Genomic DNA, 11,792 nt, shown 5'->3' with positions numbered 1-11,792 from the left:
ATTATTAAATTCCCTCAGGGCACGAAAGATGGAGCAAGGTATTTTGCCATAAGTGATACATTTCTTCTCGGGCTAAAGAACATTTTTCAGGATGTTTTTGCAATTTGATGCAATCTAAAAGAATGGAGTGACATTTATAGAATTCAGCTTCAAACACCTTGAATTAGACGTAATACTCTTCCTAGCTATAGGTCAAGTCGTGGCCTTTCCTCAGCTCTGACCTAACAATGGCCTACAATATACCTGAGCAGGAAAAGAGTTCTGTTACCCAGACATCCAGTCATTCAAGTCCAGCTAGGATGCTTCTGTACTCTGGGGATGTTCAGCTAAAATTCTAGACAAGGTAATTCCCCACAAGCCATCACGCAGGAATCACTTTGAAGCCACATAGAAAATTTCTCACTTTCTTGTGAAGAAACTTGCCTTAGCCACTCTTTTGCTAGAAACTATTCCTAAGCTACCCTCCTGGTTTAAAATGCAAACTGGACAACATGCATTGTCCTGGGCTCCTCCCTCCTGTCTTGTCCACACCCACTGCTGTCCACACGGGCATCTCCAAAGGTATCTTACTGATGAGGGAACAGGCACTTTTCCCCATGCAAAGTTCCACTGCGACGTCTTGCCTCTTGAAACTACTCTCTCCTTGGAAATTTTGACACTTGGAGAACCACCATGAGCCAGTATCAAATGGTGTCTGCTCTAGAATCAGTTGCTGTGGGTGAGATGAGGGGCCAGAGAAGAAAACAGGAGCTTCAAAAACTGACCCTTTTTAGCAAGGCTCTATTGAACACCTATCCTGTACCAGGCAGGCTGCAGAGCACTGGGTTTCCAAGGATGAGTTGGACAGATACGCACCGTGGGAGACCTACCAGGACGCAGGTGAGGACGAGATAAGGAGTGAGAAAGGGCAGGGCTTGGGGGACCAGGAGAAAACTCAGCTCTGGTGGCAAGACTTGGACTCGGGTACATCCTGAAGCGGGACCCCACAACCCGAGAACAGCTCAGTGCAACTTCAAGCCTGGTTAAAAGGTCTAGATTCCTGGTGCATATGATCAGCCACCCCGATGGAGGAACAGTGGAAAGAGATGGAAACTGGTGGAAGCTAGGGGTAGAAAAGAGCCCTGGTTCATGCAAAGAGACTTGGACTGGAAGGAGAAAGAGATCCTTGAGACCGAGTGAGTAACTCATGAATTCAGGGGGGCAGCCGGTCGCCCAGTTACTCTGGTGGACAGTGCTTTATAACGTCACCTTTGTCAGAAGGGAATTTCTTCTGATGTTCCCTTATTGGTCAAGTTGGTGCCTCATATAGAACTATGTTGTAATAAAATTTCTTAAGATTACAGGCTCAGGTGCCATAGCTTTGAACTCTGGCTTTAATTTGAGCCAGACGCATGACTGTGATTAAGCGACTTCTCTGTATGGAGGAGCTGCAGCATGAATACCAGAATGAGGCTCGGGGTTCAAGCTCTTCTCTTCCTCGCTGAGCTATGTGACAATAGGCAAGCCACTTTACTCCTCCCTGGTGCAGTTTGAGTGGCGCATGGGGGCTTTAAGGAGTAAGTTAAATCATGTATGCAAAACCCAGCAAACAGAGGTTGACCATTTCTTTACCGTAAGATAAACAAGAGTCCGCATTTAATTTCCTTCTCAACATCTCTGAGTGCCATCAGTTCTGAAATTTTGGGTTTGAGGACTGTGTCTTAAAGTCACAAAAAGGGTCAAGAAAGAAAGATCAAATATTGGGAAACAATCCATTTGGTGACTGACGAAGCAGTACCCAGCAACATCCATACATTTAGACCTGTCTAGAATCTAGGTCTGTGTTCAGGGCATTTAATCATGTGACTGAAGTTGCTGGGGCCATTTTTCCAAAAACTAAAGTTGGTTTATATAGCAACCATTCAACAGCACGCCCTTGTTCCTGTCCACCATGGAAGAGCCCTGAAAGGGCTTGGCTTTTCTCCTCTGGATTGTCCACACGGCTTTCTTTGGTGACACCACTAGTATTCTGTCGTGTCTGGTGCCCTGGTGCTGCGGAAATGTTTAAGGGGAAGAAAAAGAAAAGGAAGGAAAGTAAAAAAAAAAACAAAGTTCAAAAAGAAATGAGGGCCAGGTGCAGAGGTGCCCACCTGTAATCTCAGTGGCTCCTGAGGCAGGAGGATGGCAAGTTCAAGGCCAGCCTCAGCAACTTAGCAAGACACTGTCTCAAAATAAAAAATAAAAAAGGGCTGGGGATGATGTGTTAAGTGCCCCTGGGTTCAATCCCCAGTACCAAAAAAAAAAAAAAAAAAAGAAAGAAAAAGAAATTAGGAAGGGCAGCAGAAAGACTTGGGAAGACATCTTAAAGGTTTTGAAAACGCTTCTTCAAGCTCCTCATAAATGTGATAAAACTCGTGCATGTACTGGAGTCCTTCATGTCACCGCGATGACTCAGACTTTGTAATACACAGATGAGACCTATCTGGTGAGATGGGGTTGGAAGAGCTAAAGGTCAGGCTGCTAAACACCAAGTAGAATCAGAATTCAACAATTGGTTTTCCCTCTTATGATTGCTGAAATCCTGTTTTACATGGAACATCAATGGTTAAAAATAAAACACAAAATGTTTAGCATCCTCCCAGATTCTTTTAGTAGATTATATGATTTAAGTTAATATCTCCATGGTCTAGCACAGTACCTAGCACAAAATAGATGCCCAATGAAACAAGGAAAGAATAACTGAGTGAACAAAAATATCAAAAAGACTGATCCAGATTTTAGCAAACCCATTTTGATGACCTTTGGAGAATATCGCCTATCCTTCCTAAGGATATAGGGATGGATACCTTGCAAAGACAACAGAAGAAAACATCACCCTACTTCGGTGTCTTCTTTGTCTTGGCCTCTCTTCTCTTTTACACCATCTGCACAAATGTTCCCAGCATCCCTGATTATGGAAAATTCTCAGAAATCAACACTAAAAACAAATTAAACAGTGTGACAAAAATTCAAAGTGGCAATTGCATTCGGAGTCTTGCCAATGTGCAAATGCTAACTTTCAACCTAACAGTTTCCTGCTTAGAGAGAGACGCCACCAGCCTGCACGCATGAGCCCCGGCTACATTCTTCCCTTGGGTCCTAGCACCATTAGATGGGTTTCTTCTCTAAGGAAAACCTTGGGTTGCCTGCTATTACTTCTAATTGATTCTGTGCCAGCCAGGTGCTCTGTGGGAGATTCCCCCATGGCTCCTCAGAGAGTTCGTCTGGGCCTGGGATTCTGTGTTACAAACCCATCCCTCACACACGCACTCCATCAGGACAGGATGGATGTTCCTATTCCTTGTTTTTTGACCACCTGGCTCATGGCAGGTCGTCAGGAAATACTTGTTCCCTGATGAAGGACAGTGGTTTTTACTAAATTACCCCAATCTTTTGGGGCTGAAGATTGCTCAACTATAAACTAAAGATTAAAGAAATTTTTATTTTTTTCCTGTGCAAAAATTGTTGGATCCAAGAGTAGTTAATGTGGTCACTTCAAATATCGATATAGGATTTTCACTTGGTTGCTTCCAAGCATTAACAGAAAAGACAAACACACATTTTAACCAAACCACTCGCCCCTCTTGGTGGCCTGTTTATCCGATTCCATCTGCTCTGCCATTCTTCTAGGAGATGCCCAGCAGACAGGACTGCGGTGCTCTTCAGAGGGACGTTCAGAATCATGAGGTGTGAGCCAGGCAGACTGGGCTTCTCACAGGACAGGAGGAGTCAGGTCCCCAGAGCCAGCCCAGGGGACTGGCCCAGTGACAGGCAGGAATCACTCCTAGCAACCTCAGTCCCAAGTGGAGAATTTCCTACTAGTATCAGCAATGGAGACCCCCTTCTGATTTAAAGAAAATCTTGCAGGGGTCTGACTCTCGGCACCTCGGGTGTGTTCTGCATCTGCTGTTCCGGCACAGTGTAGGTTCCCAGATGCTTACTTCCTTGCTCTGTCTGTCTGCTGTCCCCCCTATCTCTGAGAGATTCCCTATGACCCATCCTAACTGGGCCACCTCTTATTCAGCCCTCCACCACCACACCAGCTGGCTTCCACACCAGCTCTTCCTTGAGGCCTTTCCTGCACTAGCAGCCTGCACCTCTGGAGCAAGCAAGACCTCCTCCTGTGGGTGCTCATAAAAGACCCCCACCTAATTCCCATTGGATTGCCTGTGCTCCCTGCTAGACCATGAGCTAATGCATCTACCATACATCCTTAGCTAGAGCAGGCCCTCGGCGCAGATCTGTGAAATGAAGGGATGAAGGCAGAAATGGCAGAATGCATCATGGTAACTGGCAGCGCAGGGCCCATGGTCTGGCCCTTCAGGCAGCCTGCTGAGCCTTCCCCAGCAATGGAGACTGGATCCCCAGCTCCTGTCAAAGCTTCCAAAGAACCCTTATGGTATATCACATGCTGACGAAGTGACCTGAGGGCAGATCTGTGTGTGTTACCTCTGTGCTCCTGCTTGGCACAGACTTCCTCAGTCAATCCTGTGAATTCTAGGAATAAACTAACAAGAGGCTTTTCTCTCTCCATCTCCTGTAGGTTCAAAGTACCCTACCTGCTTCATTCTGCTCAACGTGACCTCAGGCTCATGAACAAGAAGTTCTGAATTATCTCATTATCAGTAATTTTTATTTTTAACTAGTTTTGGGAAACTTAACAAATCATACAAACGAACAAAAAAAATTATACTGAGAATGAAGACATACTAGACCGTTATGTTGGCAGGCTTTTTGTTTATAATTTTTATAATCAATAATAGAATGTCCCTGCTTTACATTATACATAGGTATATATATATATATATATTATGCATATATATTAGATATCTATACTTCAATAGAAAGAGACATAAAAAAGCCTTTTCAAATGAGGCACAACACACAACACTCAACACGCTTATTTACAATATAGAGATGTACTTTCTACACAAGTATAAGATGCGCAGAGGCCAGAGGGGGTTTACAAAGACAGCAGGACACCCCTATAAAAAAGAGGTGCACCATGCAGCTGGACGCTTATTGCCATTAGTTCTCACTGTGTCCAGACAGCATGTTGAAGTTAAAATGGCATCTGGCTATTGGAAAAGATGATGATCATCAGATTCATCCTGGCTCCATAACTACTGGCTACCCCGTCTTTCGAGTGACCAGGGAATGACGCACGCTGATGAGAACTGGAAACATGACATGAAATGCACTCCTCAAAGGAGCTGGACTCGCATATGGCCAGAGAGAAGCTGCTACAAACCTCCAGCCCTGCACTGAGCACGGCTCTTGTCTGGGCCAGGAGACACACTTTTATGGGCTGCATGACCAGGAAACACTTGTCTCCTGGATTTTAGAGCAACAGCATCACTGCTCGCGAGCAGCCAGAGTCCATGCCAGCACCAGCGCAGGAACCCAGGAAAATCACCCAGGGGGTCAGCAAACCCAAGTTCTCAGACCAGGATATAATGAAAATTCAGAAAGACCCTAAAGTTGCTGTGTGGAATTTTGTCCTTGCAAAATATTTGACACTGTCCCGCCTACTACTCCTAGTTTTAGGAAATACACAGGCCTCTCTCCTGCACGTTGCCTTTCTGAACTCCTTTCTCAGGGTCTGCATTTGATTTAATGTGGGAGGATCTACAATGCCCAGATGAGCCCAGGTCCACTTGGCATCTGTGACCTGGAGCCACAGTCCAGATACTTGAACCAGAGGAATCCCTGCACGTGCAGACCTGAAGGGTCACCGTGTCATCCATCTCTGCTTTCCTGACTCGTGCATTCCTTCCACGTGACTGAATGATTCATGGACCTTCCCTCAGCCCATACGGTCTTTGGGACCATACTAACCCTCCTGGTTATTTTCACAAGTTCCCTGTAAGTCACTTACCAATGACAGCTTAAGTTCAGTCTTTAGTCTGGCTTTTGTTCTAATCCTGATCTTACATTTGCCCCTGTCCTCTATCAGTTTATATCAGTGGTGACCTTCCTAGCCCTTTATTCCCTAAGGCAAGAAGACATTTCAATTGAAAGATATCCAGCACCCTTCCGAGGGCTCCCCTGAGGTTTGTATCCAGCACTCCTCCAATTGGATGTCTTTCTCCTTCCAGGGAGAGGAGAAGCAGCTGGCCATGTTAATGGTTTTGATTTTTTGCAGTTGCATCCGGTGCTAACACAGCGTTTCTTTGGAAGTGTTTCAGCAGGAGCTTCGTGCACACATGCATCTATCTGGAGTGCCCCCTCCTACTGACTATAGTCTCACTCAGTTTTCCCTGCCCCCGAGATCGAAGCCATCACAAAACCATCTGTGAACCAGGCTATGCATAGAGAGTTGGGGAAGTAGGCAGAGCAGCTGCTCAGTGAGTTCCCTAGGGTTATTTCTGTTGGTAACAAACTTGTATTTACTAAGAGCATCACCCCTACCCCTTCTTGCATTGTCACCCCACTGACTGCTGTCCCAAAGTATAATGGGGATGTGCCACACATTCCTTTGTCCCTTGTTTGGAGAACATGAAGAGAGAACAAGAGTGTGGGTGTCGTGTTGGTTTTAAACAAGTGGCACGTTGGAATCTAGTAAGGGTTCTATTTACACGAGTATGTTGCACTTCTGCACAGAGGTTAACCTGAGTTCTGAAATGCTTGTGTGCACTTGATTTAATCAAAATGATAAAGCTATGAGCTAGCCACATGTTGGACAAATCTATTTCAGTCGGAGCGACCTCCCTGTGAGCCGTCAGGGTGAAAGGTGGGCGGGCCCACTCCAAGCATCCTTTCTTTATTTTCTCATATTTTCCCTAAAAGCATCTTGAAAGAGACTCCAGGTGGCTAGACAAATTCAAGCAAAGTCTGTTGTCTTTTACACTCTGTGTTCAGCTTTCCCAAACCTCTAAAACGGAAGCACCACTACGGTTCAGTTCCACCCAGCTCCATCTCATGCCGCCTCCATAGCTCCACCCTGGCATGGCAGAGGGGCATGCCCCAGCAAAAGCACTCAGTTCACCTTAAACACTTCTGGAGGGCCACCCCAGGCCTGCTCCCTCAAAGCCACTACTTGAAGTAGTTGAGTCCTGCCACCAGGAAAAACTTCTCTAGGAAAAGTTCCGAATCCAGCACCGCGATGTGAGCAGCTCGGCCGATCAGGGTGTTGGCAGTGTTGGGCAGGGCGTGAAACACGTTGTGCCGGATTAAAGTGCAGTCCTTGGCTTCCACCAGAGGGCCCAGAAGGTTGTTGATCATTTCTGCATAAACTGGCCCTGGAAGGAGGAAAGGCGGAGACGAAGACGGTGCAGAAGTTAGCAGTGGAGTCTACAGAACTCCGACCCTGTGCACCTGGGTCAGAAACCTATTTCTGGGCAGATCTTTATAGATCAGTTTCCAACCTCTTCCCTCCAAAAGTTTGTGATATAAATATGAAATAAAAGCAAAGGACAGAAGGGAAGCGCCAGGCAGTGTTTTGTGGGCCTGTACGTCAAAAGCCAGTGGGAGGGGTTATCGGTGCATGGCTGTCCTCTCTGCAGGGTCCTGGGAAGCAGGACACCAGGGAGGACCCTCAGAGACTCAAGCTCCATTCCTGGAGAGCGTGGTGGCAGGATCACCGCCACGCAGAGGTGGAAGCGGACACCTCCCAGGTCATGCCTCTGCAAGTCATCTGGCATGGCACTGGCTCTCCCGAAGCTGAGGACCAGGGAGAAGGAGGGCAATGCAGAGGCTGTGGGGTGGTGGGTGGCCTGTTTCATCTGTACAATCGGAAGTCAGAATTGACTGCGTCTGCACCTCAAAAGTCACTCAGGGGCAGATTTGCCTCAGACAGGGGGACTCCCCGAGCTATGCAGCCATGATGCACTGAGCAACACACTCACACGCCTGGCACGACCAGTCCTGTTTTCCTGACTGCGACACTGTTCGTGAACACACAGCTCACCTCCTGCGATGACCAGAGTGCTAACGCTCCTTACTGTTGACTCACAGGGGAGGCAGTGCCCAGAGGCTGTGATGTGGCCTCCAGGTGTCCACTCCACATGACGTGGTCTGTTCACAAAGCCAGCGAGTGCAGTGAGAGGGCCACACTTGCTGAGCCTACCGGCCAGCAGCCCCTCTCCAGGCTCTCCTGCCTCCCTCCCCAATGCACCCTGTGAGAGCTACGCTGTTGTCCTTTCCCCCAGTTACCAGCAAGGGAGGCCGTTCAGGCTCTGCCTTCTCAGTCTGGGAAGGGCAGCAGACTCCTCGCATGCCAAGAACACTTTTTAGTTCTCCCCACCTCCTCCTCCAGGTCTTTGGAGGAACCCGAAGTAGAGAGAGTTAAATGTAAATTAAAAACAATTAGGGATTGGTTGTGAAAATCTCTGTCTTGGTCTTATCTTGACCTGAAAAAAAATGGGGTTTAAAACAAAGGGTATAATCCTTGCCAAGACTCCATTACTGTTTTAGAAGGGTGGGCATTATAGTAGTTAATGTTATGCTGACAGGTTATCATGTCATAAATATTAAAAGATAGTGTTCCTTTCAGAGAGAAAGTGGAAGTCAGTCAAAGTTCATCAGGAAGGAATGGTTAAGTAAACCATACTTTATTGGCCAGTTAAATAATGTTGTGCCCTTTAACATGACGTATACAAATACCAGGGAGTAACAAGAACAATCCATGCAAGTTTTGATAAATGGAAATGGAAGTGAATCATCATTACACCAATACCATAATTTGATTAAATTGTACATGTAATAAAGATCAGAGGTCATTTTAAAACAACAGATAAAAGTCACTCAAAATGTAATGTAGCCAGATTGTGGAACCAACCTAGATGTCCTTCAATTGATGAATGGATAAAGAAAATGTGGTATATATATATATATACAATGGAATATTACTCAGCCATAAAGAATGATAAAATTATGGCATTTGCAGGCAAATGGATGAAACTGGAGAATATCATGCTAAGTGAGATAAGCCAATCTCAAAAAACCAAAGGAAGAATGATATCGCTAATAAGTGGATGATGACACATAATGGGGGGTGGGAAGGGTTAGTGTTGGGGTTGGAGTTGGGTTTAGGGAGGGGGGCAGGAATGGAGGAAGGAAGGACTGTATAGATGGAGGGGAGGGGTGAGAGGGGAGGGGGGGAAGGGAAAAATGGCAGAATGAATCAAGCAACATTACCCTATGTAAATTTATGATTACACAAATGGTATGCCTTTACGCCATGTACAGACAGAGAAACAACATGTATCCCATTTGTTTACAATAAAAAAAATAAAATAAAATAAAGTAAAATAAAAATGTAATGATAATTTTCTGCTCAGACGTTACTAGCTACTAAATCCTGAGGAATTCCTTGGAAATTTTAAAAACATATATAGCATACCATTAATTACATTTTTCTCTAATAAAGTCCTGTTTGCTCTGGATTAACTTCTGGAGTAGGTGTAAATCATCTACAAGATGGTTTAGCAAATAAATCTGGAGGTGACACAAAGAGACTGCAGAACCTGAGAGGCATTTTCCTTCAGAACTTTCGGAAAAATAGAAATAATATGACTTCAAAAAAAAGCAACAACATCAACAATCAAATACGAATTAAATTCTTTATCAATCTTGTTCTATTTTTTAAATTTTCCAATTAAGCCATATTATTTGAAGCTTATTTAAAAGTATAATAGGTAGAGTGTATTCCTCTTAAGATTGCTGGTGGGATTTAAGCCATATGTTAGCTCCTCTGAGAATACTGAATTCTCTAAACTTCAGTAAGCTACTTCCAAACGGAAAGAAGAAACAACAAGATTCACCTTAGGCAGCAGGACATTTGTGCCAGCTCCAGCACTCCCTGCTGTGCCTCCCGGGACCTCAGCCATCTAATCTATAGCTCTGGAGTGAGGATACCCTCAGCAAGAGCCAGTGTGAAGACTGCATGAGCTGAGCCAGTAGCATGGGTGTGCCTCACGTATGACCCAGGGTGCAGCTCGCTACTCCAAACCAGGGCGGACGCACCCCTTGTTTCTGACGCCTTTCAGGGTGCACCGCGTCATGAACACTCAACTTAACTCTGTAGCAAGAAGGCAGCCACACAGCCCATAAGTGAACGGGTGTGGCTGTGTTCCAATAAAACTTTATTTACAAAATGGGAAACGGGTCAGATTTGGCTGTGGGTAGCAGTCTGTGGACTTGTGGAGTCCTGTTCTCAAGGCTTTACCAAGGATCAGATGTCCCCAGAGTTACTTCTCCATGGCAGGGAGATAACAAAGTGGGCAGGGAAAATTATCAAGTGCCCTCACGAGGAAAATAGTGTGGAGATTTCTGTAATGATTGTCCTTGATCATGTCTGAACTGGGAACAGGACACTGTCCACTGTCACAGTTCTCAGTGACTAAACAAAGATGTCCACTGGGAGATTAGGAAAAGTAAGAAGATAAAAGCATGTGTGAGAAAAGTACCAATACCTGAAAGTTTAGATTGAAAAATCATTGAGAAGCTTTAATACTTAATCTCCAAGACAGCAGTGTGAAATAGACAGTGACAGACTCTGATGGTACAACTTTGAAGACAACTTGTCAAAAGTCTTGAAGAGCATTAACTCGTAATGTCTTTCCCTCAATAACACCACCACTGGGAGTCCATTTTAATGCAATATTATAGAAATGTAAAAAAGTAGATATACACAAAGGCTTTTGCCACACTGCACTTTTAACAAATCTTTTAATTCTTCTGGAAGCAACCTATGAGTCCAAAGATGAGGAAAGTGTTAATTATGATATGTTCATGAATAAAGTCAATTATAAAAATGTGCTTATCTATTAGAGACTTGTTTCCAATCCTTTTTGCATCATAACAATACTAGAATAAGTATCCTTACAACTAAATCATTCACATTTTCCACAAGACAAATATTTAAAAGTGTCATTGCTGAGCCAAAGATATCCATATTTTAGGATTTTCTTATTTGAATTGTCAATGTCCCTCCAAAAAATAGTACTTCTTTTTTATTTTTTTAAATTTATTTTTATTGTAAGCAAATGGGGTACATCTTGTTTCTCTGTGTGTACATGAAATAGAGGCATGCCATTTGTATAATCATAAAAAAATAGTACTTCGTATTTTAACAAGAAACCTGTTTAACAAGACTTGATTCTCACAAACCCTTGCATTACTGAATGTTATCTTTTATTGTGTAATATTTATCAATTTCATGTGTCAAAAATAGTTTATTATTTGCATAGACCATATATTCATTGGTCAATGTTAATTTTCTTTTATAAACTGCCTATTCACACATATCCTTTGCCCATATGTTTTACTGAGTGTTTACTGTTTTAATTCACTGATAAAGTAATCTTCATCTCTCTGTTGAATAAAAAAATAATAAAAATGTGCTTATATACGTATTTTTAATAGAGACAAATGAACAAGACATTGTGTTAAACTGAGTTGTGATGCAAAATTTTGACTTTTAATATGACATATACACAAAATGAGACTAGAAATACATGAAAGGTGAGTAATGGTTCAGGTTCCATTTGATATGATCCTAATTTGTTGAAATAGATTTGATTTCTCCAAATGTTCTATAAATGAGCATTTTTCAATAAGATAGCATCATTTGGTAATGTGCCTCAGGAGACTTTCAGGTGCATGTACCACACAGTAAAAATACAATGGTATTTTCTGTGTGAAATTAAGTTTTAATTTTTTGTCATCAAAACTCCTGTTGTTAGAACAAATAAAATGAAATAAATTTGAAAAACATTCCTGTTGGTTTTCCTAGGTCCCAGTAGAAATGCTCACTGTATCTATTTGCATAT

The 11,792-nt window shown here is 43.6% G+C and overlaps 1 protein-coding gene across 2 annotated transcripts in view; it reads right to left on the bottom strand.

The window, feature by feature from the left end:
• Nucleotides 1-4,676: 4,676 nt before the first annotated feature.
• Fam135b (family with sequence similarity 135 member B) overlaps nucleotides 4,677-11,792 on the bottom strand; it is a 303,172-nt gene continuing 296,056 nt past the window's right edge. For both annotated transcript variants that reach the window (XM_047556813.1, XM_047556820.1), the window contains one exon: nucleotides 4,677-7,259. In XM_047556813.1, the coding sequence (XP_047412769.1) occupies nucleotides 7,054-7,259 (206 nt within the window). In that variant the 3' untranslated portion in view covers nucleotides 4,677-7,053. The remainder of the gene's footprint in view (nucleotides 7,260-11,792) is intronic.

This window comes from Sciurus carolinensis, chromosome 1, assembly GCF_902686445.1.
Source record: "Sciurus carolinensis chromosome 1, mSciCar1.2, whole genome shotgun sequence".
NCBI lineage: Eukaryota > Metazoa > Chordata > Mammalia > Rodentia > Sciuridae > Sciurus > Sciurus carolinensis.
The sequence above is the reverse complement of the archived record's forward strand: the minus strand, read 5'-3'. Positions and strand labels throughout refer to the sequence as shown.